The sequence below is a fragment of the Bos mutus genome, chromosome 22 (assembly GCF_027580195.1).
Source record: "Bos mutus isolate GX-2022 chromosome 22, NWIPB_WYAK_1.1, whole genome shotgun sequence".
NCBI lineage: Eukaryota > Metazoa > Chordata > Mammalia > Artiodactyla > Bovidae > Bos > Bos mutus.
In genome coordinates this window covers 69,251,290-69,277,943 of record NC_091638.1, presented here as the reverse complement: position 1 = coordinate 69,277,943, position 26,654 = coordinate 69,251,290, and the positions used below count along the sequence as shown (strand labels likewise).

Genomic DNA, 26,654 nt, shown 5'->3' with positions numbered 1-26,654 from the left:
CAGGCCTGAGGTCACCTCACCACTTGCTGCTTCTCCAATAACTCAGTAGTGCCAGAAGGGCCTCGCCAACTGCCTCCAGGATGGCAGCCACTCACAGGGGACTAGGTCTCAGCTGGCGCCAAGTTAAGCCCTCTACGCCCATTTGCTCTACTTCTATAAACTCAGTAAATGCCGCCACACACTGCCCCAGGATTTGATGAGAAGCCTGGACTGGCCCAAGGTTGACATGGCCTGTGGGGGTCATAGGCCACGCTTGAGTCAAGGTTGTTCAGTTCCCATCTGTGGTCCGGAAAGTGATCACACAGATGTCATTGATTCAAGCAATGAAGCCTGTGGGTGACCCTGTGTATCAGTTTCCTATTGTTGCTATAACAAATTCCCATAAATTTAGCAACTTAAAGAATAAACAGAATTCATTTCCTTAAAGTTCTGTAGAACAGGAGTCTGACGTGGGTCTCACTGGGCTAAAAAAAACAAAGTGTCTGCACCAGCCGCCAGAGACCGCCCATGTTCCTTGGCTCGCGGGCCCCTTCCTCCATCTTCAAAGCCCGCAGCGTTGCGTCTCACCAGTCTTCCTTGGTGGCCTTTCGCTCTGACTCTTCTGCTTCCTTCTTCCACTTTCAAGGCCCTTGTGATTCCACTGACTGGGCTGACCCAGGACGATGTCCCATTGCAGTCTGCTGATGAGCAGCCATAGTTCTATCCACAACCTTAGCGCCCCTTGGCCACGTAAGGTAACATTCACATGCTCCAAGGATTAGGATGTGGACCTCTTTGGTGGTGGGAGGGGCATGATCCTGCAGACTACACCCTTCCCGGCAAAGTCTGGAGAGCAGAACAAGGGAGAGGCAGGGACCCAGACATCGAAAGTCTCAGTGCCCATGAGGAGGCTGCCTTCTGCACAGAGCTGGAAATCCACGTCCCCCACAGCCAGGCCACAGAAGCACCCCAGACACCCTCGGCATCGAAACTAGTCCTTCTGTTTCTTTTTGCTCTTCTTCAGCTCTGTTCTCACACGACAGCCAGGATAGAGAACGTCCCAACCAACAGCCCACCAGGGTTTGGCCTAAAAGAGGCCTGACAGGTCTAGGCAGGGAAATGTGATTCTGACTTGGCAAGGAAGGACCTCGTCACAGAGTTTCAGCTGGACCTTTTAGAGAAGGTAAAATCTGAGACTGCCCTGGTGTCTCAGTGGTAAAGAATCCACCTGCCGGTGCAGGAGATGTGGGTTCAGTCCCTGATCCGGGAAGACCTTAGTTGCCTCGGAGCAACTAAGCCCAGGTGCCACAACTACTCAGCCTGTGCTCGAGAGCCTGCGCGCCCCAACTGCTGAAGCCTGTATGCTCGAGAGCATTCGTGCCCCAACTACTGAAGCCCCTGTGCTCGAGAGCCTGCGTGCCCCAACTGCTGAAGCCCGTATGCTCAAGAGCCTGCGCGCCCCAACTACTGAAGCCCGTGTGCTCGAGAGCCTGTGCGCCCCAACTGCTGAAGACCGTGTGCTTGAGAGCCTGCACACCCCAACTGTTGAAGCCCGTGTGCTTGAGAGCCTGCGCACCCCAACTGCTGAAGCCCGTGTGCTTGAGAGCCTGCGCACCCCAACTGCTGAAGCCCGTGTGCTCTAGAGCCTGCGCACCCCAACTGCTGAAGCCCGTGTGCTCGAGAGCCTGCACACCCCAACTGCTGAAGCCCGTGTGCTCGAGAGCCTGCACACCCCAACTGCTGAAGCCCGTGTGCTCGAGAGCCCGTGCTCCCCAACTGCTGAAGCCCGTGTGCTCGAGAGCCCGTGCTCCCCAACAAGAGAAGCCACCACAATGAAGCCCTTTCCCCATAACTAGAGAGTAGCCCCAGCTCACAACTGAAGAAAAGCCCGCGCAGCAACGAAGACCCAGCACAGTCGAAAATAAATAAGTTACTATTTCTTTTAAAAAAGAAAGAAAAGGTAAAATCTTGCCAGGTACCAAAGATTTGTGTGTGTGTCGAGAGCATTCCAGGCCCAGGGACTCGCAGAAGCAAAGGTGTGCACGTCTGGAATGCCGACTTGTCCAGTGGGGGTGCGGACACCTGGTGTTGTCTGTTGAGGGCTTTTAATGTTGGAAGGGGCTTCGTGCAGAGAAAAGCTGCCTACTGCTGCTTGTGTTTAAGTGAATGTTGTATTTATTAAACTTATAAATTAAAAGAACTAGCTTTTCTTAAGCATCCAAATGCAACTTGCAAATCTAGTTTTCTATTTATAAATCTAATTTTTATATTAAAATAAGAATAATTACTTTCACTTAGTCTTTGATGAATATTTAATTAACTCACAGGTTCAACAGATTAAATTCTAAAAATGAATGCCAATTACAAATATAGGTAATTAAATTCCCTAATAGATTTTAAACTACATTTTACAGAGTTGAAATAGCTGGTCCTCTCAAACGCCTCAAACTCAGCATAAGAGACTCACACATCTAACAAGCATATTTTTTTCTTTTTTGTTCTTTTTTTCTTTACAAACAAGGAGGGAGTAGAGGGTAAAGAGGCCTTCATCCCCCACTCCATTCCCCACTTCCAAGCCAAGCATACTTTTTCCTAATCAGTTAGCAGTTTTTATCCACTAATAGATTAAACATATAAATATGGTCAATCAGTTCTCTTAAATATTCAAATGCTGTTTATGAACTTAGATTCAGTTGTATACTGTCTCAGTTATGTTTTGCTGCCTCAATAAACCACTGAAAACTTATTGCCTTAAAATAACCACCAGGCCTTTGAATCAGCAGTTTGGGCTAGGATAAGCAGGAAGGTTCATCTGCTGGTCTTGTCTGGGTCACTCCTGCAGCCACAGTCATCTGACAACCCACCTGGGGCTGGGGGCCCAGGATGGTGTCACTCATGTGGCTGGCGGTTGGTGCTGGCGGTCAGCAAGGTCCCTTGGTTCTGCCCCACTTGGCCTCCACTAGGCCAGACTGGGCATCTTCACAGCACACTGGTCTCAAGGCCCTGCTCCTAGAGGACCACAACAGAGGCTGCAAAATGCCTCTTGAGGCCCGACTCCGAAGTCATACCGCCTTGCTCTCACCAGTCTGTCATACAGAATTCACACGGTCACGACATTCAACGCATGTCACAAGACCAGCCCAGAATCCAAGTGGAGAAACGGACTTCACTTCCTCATGGGAGAAGCAGCCAAACCCCACTGTCAAGGATGGGTACACTGGGATGTGTGCTTAGTCACTCAGTTGTGTCTGACTCTTGCGACCCCGTAGACTGTAGCCTGTCGGGCTCCTCTGCCCATCGGATTGTCCAGGCAAGAACACTGGGGTGATAGGAGGCACTGTTACAGCCATCACTGCAGGCTGTCTCCCACCCATCCCTCTCTGATGAGAATCACAAATGGGCAGGTTGACGAAAGTGTTTCAAAACACTTAATAAACACTTGGGTATTTGCACAATGATGACAAAACTTCCTAAACTGGCACCAAGATTCTGGGTTTGCTTTCCTGGCTTCCACCCCATGCAGGATTATAAAGCTACCCAGAGGGGCAGAGTCCCCACCTCAGCAGGGCTGAACATGCAGCGAGGTGCAGGACCACAGGACAGTGAGAGAGGTTCCTGCTTCTGGTCTGAGATTTAAGACCAGAGCAGGACCCAGGAGAACTGCCAGAAGTAAACAGACCTCCAAGGCAGTGCACGCTTCTCCCCAGAGGCTTGATTTTAAAGCCCTACCCCATCTCACCATGCCATCTTTCTTCTTTATACTGCCTCATTCAGATAGATGAACCCCTGCACCTCCCGGGTCCCCCTAACATCTTTGCTGTGTATCACAGTTTTGCACCTCCCTTCATCCAGGTTGTCATGTGGTCTTCATATTTTATAACCTGCCTAGTTTCATTTTACTATCTGCTTCAGTGGCCAATATTGTATAGTTATTCTATTTGCAGCCAAAGATGGAGAAGCTCTATACAGTCAGCAAAAACAAGACCAGGAGCTGACTGTGGCTCAGATCATGAACTCCTTATTGCCAAATTCAGACTTAAATTGAAGAAAGGAGGGAAAACCACTAGACCATTCAGGTATGACCTAAATCAAATCCTTTATGATTATTCAGTGGAAGTGAGAAATAGATTTAAGGGCCTAGATCTGATAGATAGAGTGCCTGATGAACTATGGAATGAGGTTCGTGACATTGTACAGGAGACAGGGATCAAGACCATCCCCATGGAAAAGAAATGCAAAAAAGCAAAATGGCTGTCTGGGGAAGCCTTACAAATAGCTGTGAAAAGAAGAGAAGTGAAAAGCAAAGGAGCAAAGGAAAGATATAAACATCTGAATGCAGAGTTCCAAAGAATAGCAAGAAGAGATAAGAAAGCCTTCTTCAGCGATCAATGCAAAGAAATAGAGGAAAACAACAGAATGGGAAAGACCAGGGATCTCTTCAAGAAAATCAGAGATACCAAGGGAACATTTCATGCAAAGATGGGCTCGATAAAGGACAGAAATGGTATGGACCTAAGAGAAGCAGAAGATATTAAGAAGAGATGGCAAGAATACACAGAAGAACTGTACAAAAAAGGTCTTCACGACCCAGATAATCACGATGGTGTGATCACTGACCTAGAGCCAGACATCCTGGAATGTGAAGTCAAGTGGGCCTTAGAAAGCATCACTACGAACAAAGCTAGTGGGGGTGATGGAATTCCAGTTGAGCTATTTCAAATCCTAAAAGATGATGCTGTGAAAGTGCTGCACTCATTATGCCAGCAAATTTGGAAAACTCAGCAGTGGCCACAGGACTGGAAAAGGTCAGTTTTCATTCCAATCCCAAAGAAAGGCAATACCAAAGAATGCTCAAACTACTGCACAATTGCACTCCTCTCACACGCTAGTAAAGTAATGCTCAAAATTCTCCAAGCCAGGCTTCAGCAATATGTGAACCATGAACTTTCTGATGTTCAAGCTGGTTTTAGAAAAGGCAGAGGAACCAGAGATCAAATTGCCAACATCCGCTGGATCATGGAAAAAGCAAGAGAGTTCCAGAAAAACATCTATTTCTGCTTTATTGACTATGCCAAAGCCTTTGACTGTGTGGATCACCATAAACTATGGAAAATTCTGAAAGAGATGGGAATACCACCACCTGATCTGCCTCTTGAGAAATTTGTATGCAGGTCAGGAAGCAACAGTTAGAACTGGACATGGAACAACAGACTGGTTCCAAATAGGAAAAGGAGTTCGTCAAGGCTGTATACTGTCACCCTGTTTATTTAACTTATATGCAGAGTACATCATGAGAAATGCTGGACTGGAAGAAACACAAGCTGGAATCAAGATTGCCGGGAGAAACATCAATAACCTCAGATATGCAGATGACACCACCCTTATGGCAGAAAGTGAAGAGGAACTCAAAAGCCTCTTGATGAAAGTGAAAGTGGAGAGTGAAAAAGTTGGCTTAAAGCTCAACATTCAGAAAACGAAGATCATGGCATCCGGTCCCATCACTTCATGGGAAATAGATGGGGAAACAGTGGAAACAGTGTCAGACTTTATTTTTCTGGGCTCCAAAATCACTGCAGATGGTGACTGCAGCCATGAAATTAAAAGACGCTTACTCCTTGGAAGGAAAGTTATGACCAACCTAGACAGCATATTCAAAAGCAGAGACATTACTTTGCCAACAAAGGTTCGTCTAGTCAAGGCTATGGTTTTTCCTGTGGTCGTGTATGGATGTGAGAGTTGGACTGTGAAGAAAGTTGAGCACCGAAGAATTGATGCTTTTGAACTGTGGTGTTGGAGAAGACTCTTGAGAGTCCCTTGGACTGCAAGGAGATCCAACCAGTCCATTCTGAAGGAGATCAGCCCTGGGATTTCTTTGGAAGGAATGATGCTAAAGCTGAAACTCCAGTACTTTGGCCACCTCATGTGAAGAGTTGACTCATTGGAAAAGACTCTGATGCTGGGAGGGATTGGGGGCAGGAGGAGAAGGGGACGACAGAGGATGAGATGGCTGGATGGCATAACTGACTCGATGGACTTGAGTCTCAGTGAACTCCGGGAGTTGGTGATGGACAGGGAGGCCTGGCGTGCTGCGATTCATGGGGTCGCAAAGAGTCAGACATGACTGAGTGACTGATCTGATCTGATCTGATTCTATTGAGAGGTGTGAAAGGGAAAGATGGGTTACAAGGTATTACACGTCCGAAGTATGTACGTGTAAACTACAGGCCTGCCTGGCAGAGGCCTCTCCGCATGCCTCCTCTCAGGGCGAGTCTGAGGGCCTGGCCAGTGACCCAGAGGGGCTCACCCTGTCTTCCTCAGGGACAGGCCTCAGAACGCCGGGAGCTGGAGACCTGGAGCTGGAGACCTGGAGCTGGCTGAGGGAGGGCACTGGCTGCCCCCCTCTAACTTCAGAGAAGGCCTGGAAGGAGGTGGGTGCTCTGGGGACATTTGTCTTGAAATATACAAAACTCTCCAATAGTAGTGCTCGTTGTAACAAATTTTAACACCATAATAAAAATTGAAAACCCCTGTTATGGGCTGAATTATGTCCCCTCTCCAAATTCACATTTTAAATTCCCAATGCTCAATATCTCACAACGAGACAGTATTTGGAGACAGTTTTTAAAGGGGTGGTGAAATTAAAATGAGACCCTCAGGGTGGGCCCTGATCTAATCTGATTGGTGTCCTTATCAGAAGAGGAAAGTTTGGGAGTTCCCTGGTAGCCTAGTGGCTAGGATTCTGGGCTTTCACTGCCTTGGCCCAGGTCCAACCCCTGGTTGGGGAACTGAGATCCCACAAGCCACATGGTGCAGCCAAAAGAAAGTTGGACATACACCTGGAGTGCATGCTTGCACAGAGGAAAGACCACGTGAGTTAACAGTGAGAAGCCGGCTGTCTGCAGGTCAAGGGGAGGGACCTCAGAAGAAACCAGGTCTACCAGCACCTTGATCTTGGACTTCCAGACAGAAAATTTCTGTGGTTCAAGCCACCAAATCTTCGGTATTTAGTTATGGCAGCCCTACCAAACTAATCCAGCACCCTTCCCCATTCCCCATCCACAGGAGCAAAACTTGAGCAGTTAGCTGTGTATCCGTCTAGACTTTTCCCGTGCATATCCTGTGTATATGAAAATATACACTTTCTTTTTTCTCATACACACTGCTCCATGACTAACTTCTGTTGTTCCACGGTACATCATGGGCATGTTCTCCTGTCAGTATCCACCAGCTTGTTCTTTTGAACACTACTAATACTCCATCCTAAGGAGACAACACCGTGGTTCCCGGTATCCTCCACGGGTATACGTGGGGTCGGGTGCTGTTCCCTTTGCCGTCACAAATAGGACTGCACCATAAAGAAGGCTGAGTGCCGAAAAAGTGATGCTTTCGAACTGTGGTGCTGGAGAAGACTCTTCAAAGTCCCTTGGACTGCAAGGAGATCCAACCAGTCAATCCTAAAGGAGTGAAAGTGAAAGTCACCCAGTCATGTCCGAGTCTTTGCTACGCCATGGATAGTCCATGGAATTCTCCACGCCAGAATACTGGAGTGCATAGCCATTCCCTTCTCCAGGGGATCTTCCCAACCCAGGGGTCAAACCCAGGTATCCTGCATTACATGCAGATTCTTACCAGCTGAGTCACCATGGAAGCCCTAGAATACTGGGAATGGGTAGTCTATCCCTTCTCCAATGGAGCTTTCCAACCTAGGAATCAAACCAGGGTCTCCTGCATTGCAAGTGAATTTTTTACCAGCTGAGCTACCGGGGAAGCCCATTCTAAAGGAAATCAACCCTGAATACTCACTGGAAGGACTGATGGTGAAGCTGAAGCTCCAATACTTTGGCCACCTGATGTGAACAGCTGACTTGTTGGCAAAGACCCTGATGCAGGGAAAGACTGAGGGCAGGAGAAGAAGGGGGTGACAGAGGATGAGATGGTTGGATGGCATCACTGATTCAATGGACATGAACTTGGGCAATCCTTGGGAGATGGTGGGGGACAGGGAAGCCTGGTGTGCTGCAGTCCATGAAGTCGCTCAGTCGTGTCCGACTCTTTGCGACCCCATGGACTGTAGCCCACCAGGCTCCCCCATCTGTGGGATTTTCTAGGCAAGAATACTGGAGTGGGTTGCCATTTCCTTCTCCAGGGGATCTTCCCGACCCAGGGACTGAACCTGGGTCTCCCGGATTGTGGGCAGACGCTTTACCGTCTGAGCCACCAGGGAATCCTTCCTGCTTCCAGTGTGCGGGGCTGCAGTCCAGGGGGTAGCAAAGAGTCGGACAGGACTTGGTGACTGAACAACAAAATACTTCCTTGTGCCGCCAGGCTAGGCCCAGACGGGAGAAATCTGTAAACCTGAAGCTGCTTTCTGTACTTTAAATAGACGCTACTCAGTGTGACTTCCCATCAGTAGGATATGAGAGGGCTGCTTTCCCCATGCTCACACTCTGCACCACTTGTTATTTCTCAAGAAACAGATGTTGGAAAGAAGATAGTGGCACTGGCACGTCTGAATCTGAACAGACCCACTGGACCTAGAGAAGGGTGAGAGAATCAGGAGCAAGGAAGCCTAGAGGGGGCAAGGTCAGAGAGCCTCCCTGGGAGAGGCGGAGGGCCCCATGAGGGAGTAGACACATGATCAGCTCCGTTTACTCACTCACCAAACTTAACACGCATGGACTAGGTCCTAGGCCTGAGTGCCCACGGCAGCGACCAATCATAGGCCCCACACACTGGAAGCAGCATCTCATGTGGGAGGCCTGGATATGACCTGGGAGCCCCAGCCAGCGGTTCCTTTTGCCTCTGGCCACCTACCTGCTCAGGAAGCCAACCCGCCCTTCTCCTTCCCAAAGCCAGGAGACGGATGGGAACTTGCAGAAGGGTCCCTGTCGAACCCTGACAAACTTTGCTGAAATGGACGTGGCTGTAAAAGACGGGAGTCAAGGACACCTCCAATGTTTTCAGCGTGAACCAGCCCAAGAATAGTGAGGCCACTGACAAGAGGGAAGTCAAGGGAAGAACAGCTTCAGGGGAGCATGTTGGGAGCTCTGATTTGAACACATTGCGAAGTCCATTTGCCATCCAAGCGGAGACGTCGAGGAGGCAGCTGGGTAGACAAGTGTGGAACTGGGAACAGATCTGATCTGAAGATAGAAACGTGGGAGTCATCCAAGATGGTATTTATAGCCACGAGGCTGGCGGAGCTCACCCTGGGATGGCCCGTGGACAGCAAGGTCCAGGACTGGGCTCTGGGGCTCTCTGATGAATACTTATTAGATAATAATTACCATCATTTTATTTCTTGAAGTGTCTGGCACAATTCCTGGCTCTGTGAGTTCACTGAATTGAGCAGAACTCTATAGCACTTTATTCTCCCCACGCTTTTCCTGCTATTCAGGACTTGTGTTAGTGGGTAGCTGAAAGTAGCAATCACTCAGTTAAATGGGAAATGAAAATATTCTTTAGGAATTTCTCAGAACCCAGAATGGAACTTCATTCTCCTGTGGAGAAGGAAACTCAAAGTTGTCTTAAGTTTCCACTCCAACAGTGAAAGTGCTTATAAAAACGAAACTCCCAGGCTCTACAGACCCCAGAGTTCTGAGCCCCGCCCCTCTCCTCACTCCCAGGCCTAGCTTCCTGTCCTCCAGCTGCTTTTCCTGATATTGGTAGAGCTTTTTTGTTGGCTGCGCCTCATGGTATGTGGTATCTTAGGTTTGCAACCAGGGATGAAACCAACTTGAGCTGCGGTGAAAGTGTGGTGTCTTAACCCCAGCACCACCAGGCAAGTCCTCTGGGAGAACTTTAAAACTAAGAGTTTGCTCTGCAGAGAATTTGGTTGTACACGGTGACTCCTTCTGTCTCTCGTTCGCTACAGGATTTACAGCCTCAGCGTTGACTCCAGATTCAGCCCTTGCCATCTTGCTCCCCACCTTGAGAGCAGCAGCACCAAAAATAGCAGCATGAGTCACTGAAGCATCGGGCATCGTCGTCAAGGGCCAGGACGCCTGCTGCGGTGGAGCTTCTGCTTGATTTCCAGGGACCTGGGGAAGGGAACCCTGGCCAGCTGGCCCCCATCACTGCCTCCTGGACCCTGGGGGAGAGCTGAGTTCACTAAGAAATTTGAAGCCTGAACTGGTGGAAATGTTAATGTTCAGAATGGCTTTACCATGACACTGCATAAGGACCTCAGGGTCCCTCATTTGCACCCCTTCTAAAGTTCTATACTTTTTTTTTTTTTTTTTACACTGTATTTTATTTTTCTTTTCTGAAAGAGGGCTCTCAAAGTTTTATGTTTCAGGTCTGAGAAAACAAGCATGGGTTAATTTTGTTTAATTCTTATTGTGACCTTGGGAAACCATTGGCTTGTCTTCTCTATTTACAGACAAAGGATACGAGAGCAGAGAAAAGCCTTCCTTGGGTTCCTGGAAAATTCCAGGTTTGTTTCAGCCTCAGGGCCTTTGCAGTTCCTATTGCCCTGTCTTGAACTCTGTCCCTGGCTTGGGGCTTTTACTAAGTAGCAACTGCTGGGCCCTCCTTCCCTGCCTCCCTGGTAACTACTCTTTATCTTTACTTTTTGTTTTCTTTATGTAGCATTCACCACTCCAGAATTATCTTCATTTGTGCATCTACTTCTTTAACAAATGCTTATGGTACATATTCTGCCATCAGGCACTGTTGTCAGCTTTATAAATATGAAATCATTCAGTCCTCACTACTCTGACACTGAAACTTGTCCATCCACACTTTAAAATGAAAGCAACTGAAGCATGGAGAGGTTAAGCAGATTGCCAAAAGTCACACAGCTGGTGAGTTACAGTACCACCTGTCTCCCCCACTGGAAGACAAGGTTCACCTGTGCAGAGCCTGTAGCTGAGGCCTGCCCTGCTCACTCAAGAGCCCCTGTACCCAGAGCAGTGTGCCACACATACAATCGTACAAACAGGACATGAGACAGCAAAGGCCAGGTCACAGAGAAGGAGGGACGGGAGAGAAGCCTGGAGAGAGGCTGTGGGGGAGATGATGGAAGGCCTCGAAGGGCCTCAAGCGCTGAAGGACGAGCCGGGCTGGGGGGCAGCATTGGGACCGGCAGGAGTGTGGTGGTCTGGGCACCGTGCCAAGAAAGGCAGGATCTTGTTGACAGATTTAACTTAGCAGGTAGGCGGGCAAACGCCTTGGAGTTAACCTCCTTCCTTCATGCCCTGCATCCATTACATGAACAGACCCTGTCAGCACCTCCAAAATGCATTCCTAATCCCACTTTTCTCACCCAAATTCTGCTCCCACCTGGCCCACAGCACCATCACAGCTTTCCTGGAATCCTGCCACGGCCAACTAGGAGGTCCCCTGGGCTTTCAGCCTCGTCCCTGACACAGCAGTCAGGGGGATCCTGATAAACCTGTCAGATCACATCACTTTCCTGCTCAAAATCCGCTGGCATGTTCCAAAGTGAACACAACGCCATCTCATACTGCAGGGTCTCCTGCCCACCCCTAGTTCCTCTAGTCGCCCCTCCTTCCTACCCCTGCCATTTTGGCTACCCCAAGGCCTTTGCATTTGACCTTCCCTCTGACTGGCAAGCTTCTTCCCTAGGAGTTCCATGAATCTCACTCTTTCACTTCCTCAGGTTTTTTCTCAAGTATGAGCTTCTCACTGGGGTCTGATCTGGTCCCCCTGCTGAAAATGCAACACTGCCCACTTACCCAGTGCTCTGTCTCTACTGCTGGTTCTACGTGCAAACTTTGATTTTTTAATTCCTCACTGCACCTCCCCAGTGCCCACAATTATACCTAAAACACTACAGGGCATATTTGATTAAGCTAGGTGCAAGACACTGTATAACCTACATGGAAGACAAAAATATAAACGAAAATAGACACAAGGCCCTTGTAGGCCCTACAAAATATGCCATGGATGGATACCAAAGTTGCTGCTGTAGGACTCGTGTGGCCCATGGCGTAGTGAAAGCAAATAAACTGGCAGACAGAAATGAGTGAGCTGCTTGCAAGCAGGTCGCCAGAGAACCTTGACAGCTCTTATTAGCCTGCAAGACCTGGCAGAGTCGGTGGAAGGGGGATGCCAGCAGAGGAAACATCTTGCAGGCAGGCCCAAAATAAAGGAGCCCACCTAGCTCAAGGAACAGACGAAGAGTGCACCTGGAGTTTGGTGCTGAAGGTGGAGGACAGGCAAAGAACAGATGGGAAAAGTGGGCCTGTCATGTAGGCCCTGATCTCCAGTCTAAAAGCTTCCAAAGGTCCAAGCAAGGGAGGGGGTTATCAAGGGAGGCATGCGATCCGCAGCGACCTAGGTTGCAATGTCTGAGAAGGGGGTCACAGAGCTGGGATGGAAGAGGACCCTGTGACAACCTATTGGCATAAAGGGCAGCTAAAACACAGGGAAGGGATGGCATTACCCAGCTGGGGGTGGGGAGGTGGGGCGGGCGCAGCAATGCCTAAGACCCTCACCCAAGCTCCCTCTAGACCCCAGACATACAAGGCCTTTGTTCCGTGAACCACACTGGCCCAGAGCGAAATCATGTCTCTCTGACGCTCTAGCCCTTTCTGTTTCTCTGCAGGTACCCGTCCTGCCTTTCGCAAGAGGGCAACGATTTTAAGAATCGCCCAGGACGCCGCCAGTAGGTGATCAAGCACCTCAGTGAGGTCTTTTGTTTCCTTCATCCCCTTACCTCCGAATAACGGAGGCAGAGACCCTTCATTAACGGCTAAAAACTCTACTGCACGAATGTGAACAATCCCACGCCACGGCCCTCTACCCGCGAGGTTCAGCGAGGGTGTGCATCTCCACCGAGGAGATCGGCCAAGATGAAATTCCGAGCCAGTCCTACCCGAGCCCCAGCGCCTTCACCATCACGCGGGATTTTGGGACACCCAGAACCCAATACTGGGATTCAGGGACGGGCCAGGCTGCGCTCCCGAGGCCAATCCAAACTGTCACCCTCACTGGCTGGGACCCCTGAGCCTGACACTCCGGCGAAGGACCAAGACTCAATGCCGCCGGATAGACGCGAAGTGTTTCAGACTGACTCGCCGCAGACCGACGGAAGAAGCGGCCCGGGCGGACCCACCAAACCCACACCCTCAGAAACGACCACTGCAGAGCGTGTCTGTGGCCTCAGACTCCCATAACCCACCGCTGCTGCAAAAACCCTACCCTGCTCTTTGAAGGGCAGCAATTTAAACCTATCAGAACAAAGTGTCTGCAACTTACCGACCAATTGAAATTTTTTAAATCTGAAGGCGGTGCTGTCACGGAGTCTGTCAGCCCAATGGGAGAGGTGGAAATTTCCAGAAAGAATAGGACCAATGGGCGCGGCCAGCGCGGCCATGATTGGCGGGCTAAGTGACCAATCGGTGTCGCAGAGGTCCGCCCCTCCCTCCAATCATAGAGTATATGATGGGTGGGGCTTTCAGAGCAACGTCCAGTCTCGAAACGCGGGGGAGGCAGGACTCTCTCCACTGTCCAATGAGAAAGAAGCAAAGATGATGGGCTAGACTTCAAGCCAATGGGAGGAAACCATAGAAAGCCCCCTAGAGGGAAGCGACCAGTGAGCCGGCGAGGAAGAGGCGGGATCTGGGGGTCCCGGCAGCTTCTAGTAGGTTCCAGAAGGCGGCGCGTGCGGTTGGGAACGCGGAGCCGACGGAGTCTATTCAACGGGGTTCCGGACCGGGCTATGGAGCAGGTGAAGGGGGAGGGGCGGGCTGCGGCCCGTGGCCGCTCTGGCACCCGCCAAGGCTGGGCCGCGGGTGGAGGGGCGGGGCGGGCGCCCGATTGTTGTGGCCGGGGCGGGGGCCGGGGTCGGCGGAGCCGCGGGGAAGGCGAGGGCGTGAGGGCCGCGGCGGGCGGACGGGGAGTGAGGCCTGGCGGCGGGGAGCGCGGGGTCGCCTCAGTGCTCGTCGCCAGTCGACTCGGCGAGATGGGCCGGGGGACGCACCAGTTCGGCTTAAGTCCGGCCCGCGGCGGGAAGAAGAGCCGCGGCTGGGCCCCTGAGGCCTCCCAGGACGTGGGTCCAGGCTGAGCAGGGGATGGCGCCCGCGGCGTTTGGAGGGCTGGAGGTGGGCGAGAGGCCTTGCGAAAGGCGAGAGGGATCAGGTCAACCTCTGGGAATTCGTCTTCTGGGAGGGAGATCTGAGATTGCAAAGAGGTTACCCAGGATTTGGCCCCAGTTAACTTGGAGGAACGCGGGGACGGGAATACACTGCAAGTAGCTGATGGACTCGGTGGCCAGTTGCGGGGAAACCCTACTTCTCTGCATGGAAGGCCGAGGGGGAAGAGTGTTGAGTGAAGGTATGATGAGCAGCAGGCCGACTTCTTAGCCTGATTCGGGAAAGGAGAGGGTGCAACAGAAGTCCTTGGAAAGAATTTCATCTCTACCAGGGTTTTACAAATCATTATGTGCAGCACCTCCCTCTCTTCGTTTTTTCTTTGTATGTGTGTGATTCAAGAGTTGACCGACGACTGGTTCTTCTAAAACGTGGGGTTTTAATTGCACGAGGAGGAATTTGGTTGCTGAAGGAAATTTAAAGTATATAGTTAAGCAGAGAGAAGTAAGTTGTTTGACTTCGTTCAGCGTTATGGGGAGGCTGAGTTTGAGGCTGTTGTGGGTTACTCTCTGTGAGTTAATTGTGTCCTCTGTGGCCTGAGGGTTGTGAGACTCTAGAGAGGTTTTATTGAATTGGAACCTGTTATTGGGCTGTAATGGTTGATTGGGGGGAGGAGGAGGAACAGCTCGGAGTTTTTATTGGTGTGATCTACAAAACTGAATCTTTTATCCTGGTATATCTATTGCTCCCTTTAGCTAACTCTGGAGCTTCTTTGCTAAATTTTTAAAAAATTAGTGTGGAAACTGAGAGTTTAAACATTTCTCACCCTCATGATAACTAAATTGTGTCTGGGATTGGATAGGCTGTGATACAGACAAGAAACTGATTCTAAATTTAAGAAGAGCGCTCATTCCGAAGTTATCAAAATACGGGGAAAAAATATTGCTTTATCGCACTTGCCCATAGTAGAAGTGTGCATGCAGGTAGACTGAGTAAACTCAGGGACTGCAGTTTACAGGCCCGTTGTACAAGGCGGCCAGGTGTGTTACAACCTGCTGTCCTGCATCCGTTCAGTATGTAACCTTTTTTTCCCTCTTAGATGCATGTTTCAGTTCTAGGAAATACTCAAATAGGAGACATTTTGAGTGTGTAAAATTGTGTTTTTTTTAAACTACCTTTCAAATAAAATCACAGTGATAAAACTTAAAATTTGACCACATACAGGCATTATGTGTCAGTTGCATTATGTATGCATTATGTGTCAGTTGATATAAATTTATCAGTTCAAATGCACGCACTTCACATTTTTAGCACACAATCATCTTGTTTAGTCGCTAAGTCACGCTGGACTCTTTGCAACCCCATGGACTGTTGCCTGCCAGGTTCCTTTGTCCATGGGGTTTTTCAGGTAAAAATACTGGAGTGGAATTGCCATTTCCTTCTCCATCCACTTGATGTTTTAAAGTGCTGATTTTCTGCTTGCAGGAAAGGTGTGCTCAGTTTGGAAAATGTTCTGTAGGATAGGCAAGAATGTCACCAAGGTATTCTCAGCTGCCTCGTGAAACTATTTGAGTTTTTTAACTTCTCACCTTCCAGCTTGCATTCTATAAGATTTTTTTCCTTGCTGGTTAAATTTGGTAGTCTCTCCTTTTTCCTCTTGGAGGTTGTCTTCAGATTTTTCTGGCTAGTGGAGGGTCCCATTTGGTGTGCCTCAGGGTTCCGAAGTCATTTCTCACAGCAGAATTCTTTCTTGCATCAGTACACTGGATGGGCATACCAGGAAAGAATGGCTTGTGTCCTGAGTGACACAGCTGTTCTGACCAATGTGTGGGCGTTTGAGGGGTGGTCCTCCTCTCTTGTTGGGCTCCCTGATTTGGAGAAAGTGAAAGTGAAGTCTCTCACTCGTGTCCGACTCTTTGTGACCCCATGGATAGTAGCCTGCACCAGGCTCCTCTGTCCATGGGATTTTCTATGCAAGAGTACTGGACTGGGTTGCCATTTCCTTCTCCAGGGAATCTTCCCGACCCAGGGATTGAACCCAGGTCTCCCGCATTGTAGACAGACGCTTTACCATCTGAGCCACCAGGGAAGTCCAGTTTGGAGAAGCCTTTTAATTAGAAGCCTGTTCTGATATGGCCAAGGTCCATTTCACACCAGTTGACCCTCTCGGTGTGCCCCTGCTGTTTCGGTTCTGGGTATTTGAGAGACGAGGGAATAGAACTGCAGCAGTGCTACTTGATCCTCCTTCCGTGGGTTTTGTTGCTGTTTAGTCACTAAATCGTGTCCAACTCTCTTGCCACCCCACGGACTGTAGCCGGCCAGGCTCTTCTGTCCATAGGATTCTCCAGCCAAGACTGGGTTGCGGTTTCTTTCTCCAGGGTATCTTCCCAACCCAGGGGTCGAATCCTCCTCTCCTGCACTGCAGGTGGATTCTTTACCACTGAGTCACCAGGGCAGCCCCTTCACTTGTTTAAGTGTGTTTAATATTTAAACATGACAAAAACTGATTTTTATCCTAGCTGCATTTTTTAGCTGTTAAGAAACAGCCACAGTCTGCCGTGTTGTGACATCTACCAGTGGAAACAGATTGTTCTCTGGTGCTCGGTGAGCGTCCTGATGCTCCTGAAGGCCATCCTGGTACCCGAAGGTTGCTGGAGCGTGTACCAGTGCGTCCTTAGTCCTCTGTGTTCCTGGCTCCCTCTTCAGTGAGGAAGGTCCCTCTTCAACTAGGCCTGTGTTCAGTTCATCGTTTGAACTCTGGAAATCCAAAGGAAATTTCTTTTTCCACAAAAGGCATTCATGCATATGTCCTAGAGTGGCTTCTTCAGCTCAAAGTTGAGACTTTTGGAAGAGTGTTTGGAGTTGTTAATCCCCAGGGGAGCCAGCAAAGGGCAGAGACAGGCCACTTCTTCCTTGTTACTTTATTTTTTCCTTGCTGTTTCCCACAGGCGTGGGAACTGTGAATTAATCTGTGATTTGTTTTTTCTGATGTGTAAAGTAACCAGTTTGTCAACAACTACAGAAAGGAATGAGTGTCACTTAAGAAATAGGGACTAAAGAAGAATTTCATGGGGCGAAACTGTATTGGTTCCTCTCTTCTCAGGTAAATGAGCTCAAAGAGAAGGGCAACAAGGCCCTGAGTGCCGGCAACATTGACGATGCGCTGCAGTGCTACTCCGAAGCCATTAAGTTAGACCCCCAGAACCACGTGCTCTACAGCAATCGCTCCGCGGCCTATGCCAAGAAGGGAGACTACCAGAAGGCTTACGAGGACGGCTGCAAGACCGTTGACCTGAAGCCTGACTGGGGCAAGGTAAGCCGCGCAAAGGGGGCTTTTCAGGAGCCCGGAAGCTCCTCTGGGGTAGCTCTGGCCTGCCTGGCCACCTGTCCTGAGAGACTCGTAGTTGGTTACTGCCCTCTCCTCGGTCTTCCTGCCTGTTAGAATGTTCCTCAGAGTGGTGACATGTTTTGTCACATCTGAGGTACTGTTAGTTAAGACATGTTTTACTTTCTGTACTAAGAGAAAACTGCTCTAGAAGCTAACAGCACTTGGCGTCATGAGATGAACTGGGCTGAAGCGGCCGTGTTCTGCAGGGTCGACAGATACTACCGTTGTGTCCTGGTCCTCTTCCTGTTTGTTGGTTTGTTTTGTGGCCTTCACGTGAATACCCGTTTTGTTCCATGAATTGTAAAGTAGATTGTTTTGACTTCATCTTTGGAATTTACCTCTGGGTGTCTTATTTTTTATCTTTCTTTGCTGGTTTAAGGGCTACTCACGAAAAGCAGCGGCTCTTGAATTCTTAAACCGATTTGAAGAAGCCAAGCAAACCTATGAGGAGGGTTTAAAACATGAAGCAAACAATCCTCAGCTCAAAGAAGGTTTACAGAATATGGAGGCCCGGCTGGCAGGTAGACCCCAGAACACTGCCCTGCCCCTGTTATTGACTGCTGTTTTATACTTGGGTAGTGTTGAGGCTCCCCCCACCCCCAGTGTTGGTTTAGTAGGCCACAGGGGCACAGTAACCGACTTCCTGGTGGTGCGCTTTCCTTTATTCAAAACAGAAAGGAAATTCATGAACCCTTTCAACATGCCTAATCTGTACCAGAAGTTGGAGAGTGATCCCAGGACCAAGACTCTGCTCGCAGATCCTACCTACCGGGAACTGATCGAGCAGCTGCGGAACAAGCCGTCCGACCTGGGCACGTAAGTTCAAGGCGGCAGGTTTGTCTCTAGAAACAAACACAACTGTTGTGGTTTCTTCCTAGGACCCTGTGGCAGGGGTTCCCTAGACAAGACTGGGGTTTCTGCCTTTGTTTTTTCCCTCCAAAGAGCAGTCAGAGTTTACTGCTTTATTGCTTATTTGTATTTCTAGAAAGGGTCGGGGGGATCACGTATTAGAGTAATCTGGGGGGCTTGTTCTGCCCCTCCCCACCTTCACTGCACTCTTGGCAGTGCTGACCTGGCATCAGCTCTGTATTTTCTGTATACACAGGCATACATTTTCACATGAGGCGTGTTTTTGTGCTGAATGTATGTCAATACCATTGATTCTGTTTCATGGTACACGTACCTTGATAGTGAGAACCCAACATAGTCCTCTCTATTGGTGTGTTGGAGTGGAAACTCAAGGTTGAAAGCACATCAGATCTAAAGATCGGCTCTAAATCTTGTGCTGGTGTCTGTGACTGCCTGGGTGCCTCTGACCTGAAATCAGACAGAGTGTACCTGTAACTCACTCCCCTGTGTGTCTGCTGGCCTCGAGAAACAAACCCCATCTGCGTTACCTCATGTTTTATATGGAATTTTGAGGGGTTGAGCATTCCACAGTTGTAACTCATGGGTAGTACAGAACCTAGCAACCTTCCCATGGGTAAGAATCTTTTCTATTCAATAATCTGAGCTTTAGCAGTAAGTAGGGTTTAAGATCAGTTATGGAGAAGACTAAGTGCTGTTCTTCATTTTTTTAACCAATACTAGGAAACTGCAAGATCCCCGGATCATGACTACTCTTAGCGTCCTGCTCGGAGTTGATCTGGGCAGTATGGATGAAGAGGAGGAAGTTGCAACACCTCCACCACCACCTCCTCCCAAAAAGGAGACAAAACCAGAGCCAATGGAAGAAGATCTTCCAGAGAATAAGAAGCAGGTTGGTGTGTGTGTATCTGTCTCTCTAGAACACTTTACTATCATGCATTTAGAAACTGCCTAGTAGCCGGCAATATGTGTCCGGTAGGACCATCTTCAGACTTCGGATGGCTGTGCTGGTTTTTTGAGTGCTCAGTGTGTGGTCAAATTACTGTTATTGATAATTAAAATGTTTCGTATGTTAAAAGGTCCATGTAACAAGCAGTTCCATAGGAACTGTGTGTCTCAGAGTCTGCCACAGGGTCCCACGGTTACTGTGGTTCTGGCTCATGGTTCTGGCACTGTGGACATCAGCCAGGGTCAGCCTGAAATCTGTGTGTGGCCCTTGTTCTTGTTGTGATCCAGAAGAATGTTGTCTGTCAGCTCATATGCTTCTGTTTCCTGGCTTAGCGGACAACTTTCAGTCTCTCAGAGCATCAGGCCTGTGCTGAACGGTTTTATTTCTCTTCTTATAAATGGGAACAGCAGATTGTTGCCAAATTTAGTACCGTTAAATGGGTAAGCGTTGGTTGCTCATGGTGTCTCAAAGCTGGAAAAAGGCCCTACGGTGTGGGTGATCGTGAGTCTGCTGCAGACTCCTGCCACCAGGACAGCCCCTCCCGCTCCTCCTCACCCCTCTGCCGTCGTTCCTGGTGGCTGGGACCCAGAGACTGCGCGTGAGAGAGACCGAACTTGCTCAGCCTCTTGGGTTAAACCCAGCACAGAGCTGTGTTGTCCGCTCTCAGGTTGTTTCAAGCTGAGGGGATTTCCTCTTCTCTGAGGAAACCCTCACTTTCGGACAAAAATCCAGGAGAGTAGGTGGGATAAGGGGGTGTCTCGGAGGAAGCAGAGAGGAAACCAGTTTTCCATCTTAACAGCTGATACTCCCCTCTGGGTGTGGAGAACCTGCTTCCCGTAGCCTCGTCGGGTGTGTGTGCTGTGCGTACCTGTGACATCCCAGGCACTGGCTCCCTTTGCCATCTGGGTTAGATGTGCTCAGCCCTCCTCCTTCCGCACCTCCTCTAGGCGCTGAGAGAAAAAGAGCTGGGGAATGAAGCCTACAAGAAGAAGGACTTTGACACGGCCTTGAAGCACTACGACAAAGCCAAAGACCTGGATCCCACCAACATGACGTACATAACCAACCAAGCAGGTGAGGCCCGGCCCGTGCGCGGGAGTGCTCCCAAGGTCCCGCGGAAGAGGCACGGGCTGACTCTTCTTGATCCTCTGCTTGGCAGCCGTGTACTTCGAAAAGGGTGACTATGGTCAATGCCGGGAGCTTTGTGAGAAGGCCATTGAAGTGGGGCGAGAAAACCGAGAAGACTACCGACAGATTGCCAAGTACGCTTGACCTGGAGTGCCTTGAGTAATCGGGAGGGTCCCATGTCTGCAGTGGGAGGGGGCTGGAAAGGAGGCTGCAGGGACTGAGACAGAAGGTGTTAGAAGGATGTGGTGCCGGGGGCACGATGTGGGCCTTGTGTCTAGATGTTTTGCCTCTGCAGAGGCTGACCTTGTCTGTGCTCTGCCCTTAGCAAATTCTTCTTCTTTGTGTCTTTGTCAGAGCTTATGCACGAATTGGCAACTCTTACTTCAAAGAAGAAAAGTACAAGGATGCCATCCATTTCTACAACAAGTCTCTGGCAGAGCACCGAACCCCAGATGTGCTCAAGAAATGCCAGCAGGTGGGTAGGGAATGAGGGATGTTTTCTTAACTCGATTTATTGTAGTCATTTTTATTTAGTAATGAATTTGTTGTCTTTGGTTATTTTATATGACGTGTCCCCTGTAAATGATGACAACACATAGAAATAACCTAGTTTTTCTGCTGTCTTTTTTAGTCGGCCAGCATTTTGACCTTAAATTTGTTGAGGGTCAGCGCACTGACAGTGTTGTGGTTTTTATTGTAAATTAAGACCCTGATGCTGGGAAAGATTGAAGGCAGGAGGAGAAGGGGACGACAGGATGAGATGGTTGGATGGCATCACCAACTCGATGGACATGAGTTTGGGTAGACTCCAGGAGTTGACGATGGACAGGGAGGCCCGGCGTGCCGCAGTCCATGGGGTCATAAAGAGTCGGACACAACTGAGCGACTGAACTGAAATGAAATTTTTTCTTACTTTATACAACCAAATTATGCAGGGGGGTGATTTTATTCACAGAAAGATTGGTCAGAAAAATAAGAGCTGTTAGTCCATCATTTTCACATAAGGCATATCTTTGTACCAAGTGTATGTCAGTACCATTTGTTCTGTTTCATAGTATATATACCTTGATAATGAGAAATACAAAATTCTTTTCTTTAATTGAGGTAAGGTTGATTTACAACGTTATTTCAGTGGTATAACAATTCAAAACTTATTAACTATAGTGTATATTTAAAGTTATAAAATATTGGTTATATTCTCTGTGCTGTACAATATATCTTTGTAGTTTGTACATAGTGTAAGGGATATAAAATTATTAATCCCAAAATTAAATCTCACCAGCAGTACCTCATAGCTCAGTCGGTAAAGAATTTACCTGCAGTGCAGGAAACCCAGGTTCAATTCCTGGATTAGGAAGATCCCCTGGAGAAGGAAATGGCAACCCACTCTGGGATTCTTGCCTGGAGAATTCCGTGGACAGAAGAGCCTGGCAGGCTACAGTCCGTGGGGTCGCAAGAGTCGGACACGACTGAGTGACTAAACCACCACCACCAAGCAGTACTTTCTGAAAATTGAAATTCAGACTTTTTATTAGCCCAGTGTTATGAGAGTTTAAATGACTATTTCAAGAATTTTTTTAGGCAGAGAAAATCTTGAAGGAGCAAGAGCGGCTGGCCTACATAAACCCTGACCTGGCCTTGGAGGAGAAGAACAAAGGCAATGAGTGTTTTCAGAAAGGGGACTACCCCCAGGCCATGAAGCACTACACGGAAGCCATCAAACGGAACCCCAAAGACGCCAAGCTGTACAGCAACCGAGCTGCCTGCTACACCAAGCTCCTGGAGTTCCAGCTGGCGCTCAAGGTGAAGGCGGGGTAACCTGTCCATGAGGAATGTGTTCTTCCTCTTTTCGTTCGTTCGTCAACATCAGCTTGACGTTCTTGCTTTGATGATAGATTCAAGATGGTGGTGCGTGTATGAGACTGAAAGTCCAGGGCCTGTGTTACCCTGTCCTGGCCCATGTAGTAGTGTTTCGCGTGTAGGAAGTATTTGGGAAAGTCGATCCTTTTCCCTTCCCGTTGCCTTTCTTCATGTGGTAATCATTTTGCCTTTTGACGTTTTAAATGCACAGTTGAGCGGCGTCGAGTCTGTGCACACTGTTGTGCAGCCATCACCACCCTCTGCTGCAGAGCTTTTCCATCTTCCCAAGTGGAAGCTGCATCTTCTAACACTAAACTCCCCATTCCTCTCCTCCAGCCCCTAGCAACCAGCGTTCAATTTTCTGTCTTTGATCACTCTGGGGGCCTCCTGTAAGTGGGATCATATAGTACTGGGCCTTCTGTGCCTGGCTCGTGTCACTTGGCATAGGGTCTTCAGGGTTCATGTTGTAGCGTGTAGCGTTTCCTTTTCGTGGCTGAGTGGTGTTCTGTTGCGTGGATAGCCCGCACTGTGTGTTCGTCGGTTCACCCATCAGTGGAGGTTGGGTTGTCCCCGCTTCGGGCGGTGCGGAGCGGCGCTGCCGTGAGCGTGGGTGCACAGACAGCTGTCTGCCCCTCGTGTCGGTCCTTCCGGGTGTTGCATGCAGCGGCGGAGGTATTGCAGTTCTGTGTTTAACTTGGGGGAAGGGGTGAACTGCCTCGCTTTCTATAGGAACTTTACCATCACTCCTTTCTTCAGTACTCAGTAATATGGGTCTGCTGCTGTAAGTCACATCGCACGTGGTCAGGTATGCCAGTATTCAGCACTGGAGGAGTTCCTCTCCATCATGCCCTTGAATGTGAGCTAATCTGTGCATCTTGGCAATTGGATCTATCTAGAGACCCCAGTACCTGAGTCCATGATGGTTTTTGTCTGATGACCCAGATCTTTTGGGTCCGTCCAGCCTAGAGACATCACTGCTGCTGGAAGGACTGCACAAGGGCCGTGTCAGAAGCAAGTTGGTTTGCAAAGCAAAGAATAACATTGTTAATCACCTGAGAGGCGGCATAGGACTTTTCCCAAACTGCAAATGGGAGGAAGGAATCAGCAGGATCGCTTCTGGTCTTCGGGCTCCTCATTAGCCATTGGTTGGGCCACGGTGCGCATGGCACACTGCATAGCGTTCTTTGTCCTGTAATTTTATGTTCTGAAGACACATCAAGCAAGTATACAAAATACCTGTGTTTTCCTTCATTTTCAACAGTAAGCACTGATGCTTGCTAAAACTGTTTGTGAAAGGAAATGATACATTTTGACACTTGACCTCATAGGTTTTTGAGCATACATGTCCTAAAATGACTCTCCTTATCCATTCACAACATTATTAGCACCTAATAATTGCAAAGCTAAGGCCATATTCAGATTTTCTCACTGGTCTAAAAATAAAGTTATGGAGTTGTCAGTATCAGGGTCCATTTATTTCCTCTGGTGATCATTGTCCTTTTTAATTTTTTGAAGTAGAAGTTTCCCTACATTTCGGGGTTTTTTCCCTCATTAACATCAGCCTTCTAAGGAATCTAGACCCCTTCCCTTGTGAGATGGTTCAGGGTCTGGTTTCTTGTGTCTTGACGTTCTCCTTACTTTGCTTCTCTGCTCTCCTTTTCTCCTTTATCTGGGCCTTCTATTGAATCACCATGAGGCCAGAGTTACAGAAGTACTGGGGTGGGGAGTAAATTGGAAGATTGGGACTGGCATATACACACTATTATATGTAAGATAACTAATAAGGCTCTTCTTTGTAACACAGGAAACTCCACTCCATACGCTATAATGGCCTATATGGGGAAAGAATCTTAAAAACAGCGATTATTTGTATATGTGTAACTAATTCACTTTGCTGTATACCTGAAACTAATTCAGCATTGTAAATCAACTGTACTTTAATAAAGTTTTAAAAATAAGGGGCTTCCCTGGTGGCTTAGTGGTAAAGAAACCACTTGCCAAAGCAAGAGATATGGATTCAATCCCTGGTCTAGGAAGGTCCCACATGCTGCAGAGTGCCTAACCCAGTGCACCACAATTATTGAGCCTGTGTTCTAGAGCCCAGAAACCACAGCTACTGAGCCCACATGCCTTAGAGCCTGTGCTCTGTAAGAAGAGAAGCCGCAGCAGTGAAAACCCCGTGCAGCCAAAAATAAGTAAAAGAGGCACTAGAACAAAAGTCGCATGTCCTGTAATGGCCCTGGGTGAACAGTTGGGTTTGTGATCCCAGGTGATGAGTCAGCTGTGGGGTAGCTCCTCTAAAGGAATGAGCCTGATTCGTTTCTGCTTTTCCTTCCTAGGACTGTGAGGAGTGCATCCAGCTGGAGCCAACCTTCAGTAAGTGTTTTCCTGTGCTGCTCCGCTGCCCCCTGTCTGGCCAGAGGGTTGAGAAGAGAGAGCATACTCTGCCTGTGTGTCTTTGGAGGTTATAACGTTTTGAAGCTAGTGTCAGGCTGAGGAGTGATGGTGTTCAGAGCAGGTGAAAGCAGGCGGAAGTGTGTTCTGGGTGATGCCTCACCTCTCTCCTTTTCTGTCTCCAGTCAAGGGTTATACCCGGAAAGCAGCTGCCCTGGAGGCGATGAAGGACTACACGAAAGCCATGGATGTCTACCAGAAAGCACTCGACCTGGACTCTAACTGCAAGGTGGGGCTGCCCTGGCCTTCAGGGATCTCTGCCCTGCTTCCCTTTCTCTGATTCTTCCCTCTCGCCCTCCCCCTCAATGACTCCTGTTACCTTGGACCTGCTGCAGCAGTGAGCCAGGTAGTGCTAACGCTCTCCCCTTCTGGCCCTGCCGGAATGCAGGAGGCCGCAGATGGTTACCAGCGCTGCGTGATGGCCCAGTATAACCGACACGACAGCCCCGAGGACGTGAAGCGGCGGGCCATGGCCGACCCGGAGGTGCAGCAAATAATGAGCGACCCGGCCATGCGGCTCATCCTGGAACAGATGCAGAAGGACCCCCAGGCGCTCAGCGAGTGAGTCGAGCTGGGGGGTGACGGCCTTGGAGGGAAAAGGTGGACAAAAACAGTGAGAATGCACAACTTTGGCAGCAGTGTGATCCACCTAAGTAGCATGTATATAGTCTAATTCTCGGTTAAAAGGTTGGCAGGTGGTAGTGAGCTGGAAGGGCTTTGTTTGTTGGCGATAATGGCTTAAGTGGTTAGTTAGAAAGACCAGTGTTGCTGGGAAAAGGTCTCAGTGTACTGTTTTCCGTGGGCTCGTGTCCAGTGAGAGTGGTCAGGTTCCAGCCACTGGTAGAGGAGGCCCGTGCGGTTCTCCCACAGGGCAGTTTCCACCAGGACTCCCCTTACCACCTCTTGCTGGTTGTGTCCAGGGCGGGTTGCACTGGGGCTTGCTCTGCGAGCAGGTAAAAATTTTTAGGGGTTAAGTCTCATTTCGGGTAACTTTGCCTCTTTGTCAGACACTTAAAGAACCCTGTGATAGCACAGAAGATCCAGAAGCTGATGGATGTGGGTCTGATAGCCATCCGGTGATGACTTGCGCATCATCCCCTTCCCTTCGCCCTCATGTGGAAAGAGGAGCTGGGACCGCGGCACGCAGCACGGAGCAGAAGGAGGAGAAGGGGCGACAAGCGAACAGCGTATCTATATATTTATACAGACCTACATGGAAGATTCAGAGACTTACACTCGCGCATTCGTGCAGCTGCTGCCTCTGGGCCCTCCCAGCACACGCATGGTCCTTCCCCTGCCCCCCAGTCGCTGTCTCGGCTGCTCTCCCATAGTTGGTTATTTTTTATTTGGGGCAGTGGGCTTGTATGGGGAGGGGAGGGTGTTCTTCCCAACCTCAGGTCCCAACTGTCTTCATTCACATTGTTAACTCCACGTCCTCTTCTCCAATAAAACAAGCCAGTCAGGCGTGGTTATACATTGTTATGTCTCTGAGCGATTTATTTATTTATTTTTTTACCAAAAGACTGAAGCAGCTCTCCTGCGGGAGTCACAGCCTGGGTTGGAAGAGGTGTGAGTGCCAGCTGACTACTAGGAACCAGGCATGCTCTGTCTTCCTAAATGGTGGGGTTGGGTGTGAGCTTTTCTCGGTTCCACCGCCTTGCCTGGTGGCTCAGACAGTAAAAAATCTGCCTGCAGTGAGGGAAACCCAGGTTTCATCCCTGGGTCAGGAGGATGCCCTAGAGAAGTGAATGGCAACCCACTCCGGTATTCTTGCATGGAGAATCTGATGGACGGAGGAGCCTGTACAGTCCATGGGTGGCCGTCGGACACGCCTGAGTGACTCACTGCCTCTCGACGTGGCCACTAGGTGGTGCTGTTGCCCAGTGGACGACTTGGAAGGAGATGACCTGACCCAGAGTGGCTCCAGCTCCAGAGTGTCCCGTGAACTTCCAGGTGATTTCCTATGCTGTCA

The 26,654-nt window shown here is 49.2% G+C and overlaps 1 protein-coding gene across 1 annotated transcript; it reads left to right on the top strand.

The window, feature by feature from the left end:
- Positions 1-13,531: 13,531 nt before the first annotated feature.
- On the top strand, positions 13,532-26,160 carry STIP1 (stress induced phosphoprotein 1). The gene is made up of 13 exons (XM_005894132.3): positions 13,532-13,675; positions 17,140-17,349; positions 17,804-17,945; positions 18,099-18,240; positions 19,015-19,183; positions 20,188-20,314; positions 20,400-20,502; positions 20,723-20,843; positions 21,950-22,171; positions 24,568-24,604; positions 24,808-24,911; positions 25,071-25,243; positions 25,690-26,160. Exons 1-13 carry the CDS (start codon positions 13,667-13,669, stop codon positions 25,760-25,762), a joined length of 1,632 nt encoding a protein of 543 aa, XP_005894194.3. The 5' UTR covers positions 13,532-13,666; the 3' UTR covers positions 25,763-26,160.
- Positions 26,161-26,654: the final 494 nt, after the last annotated feature.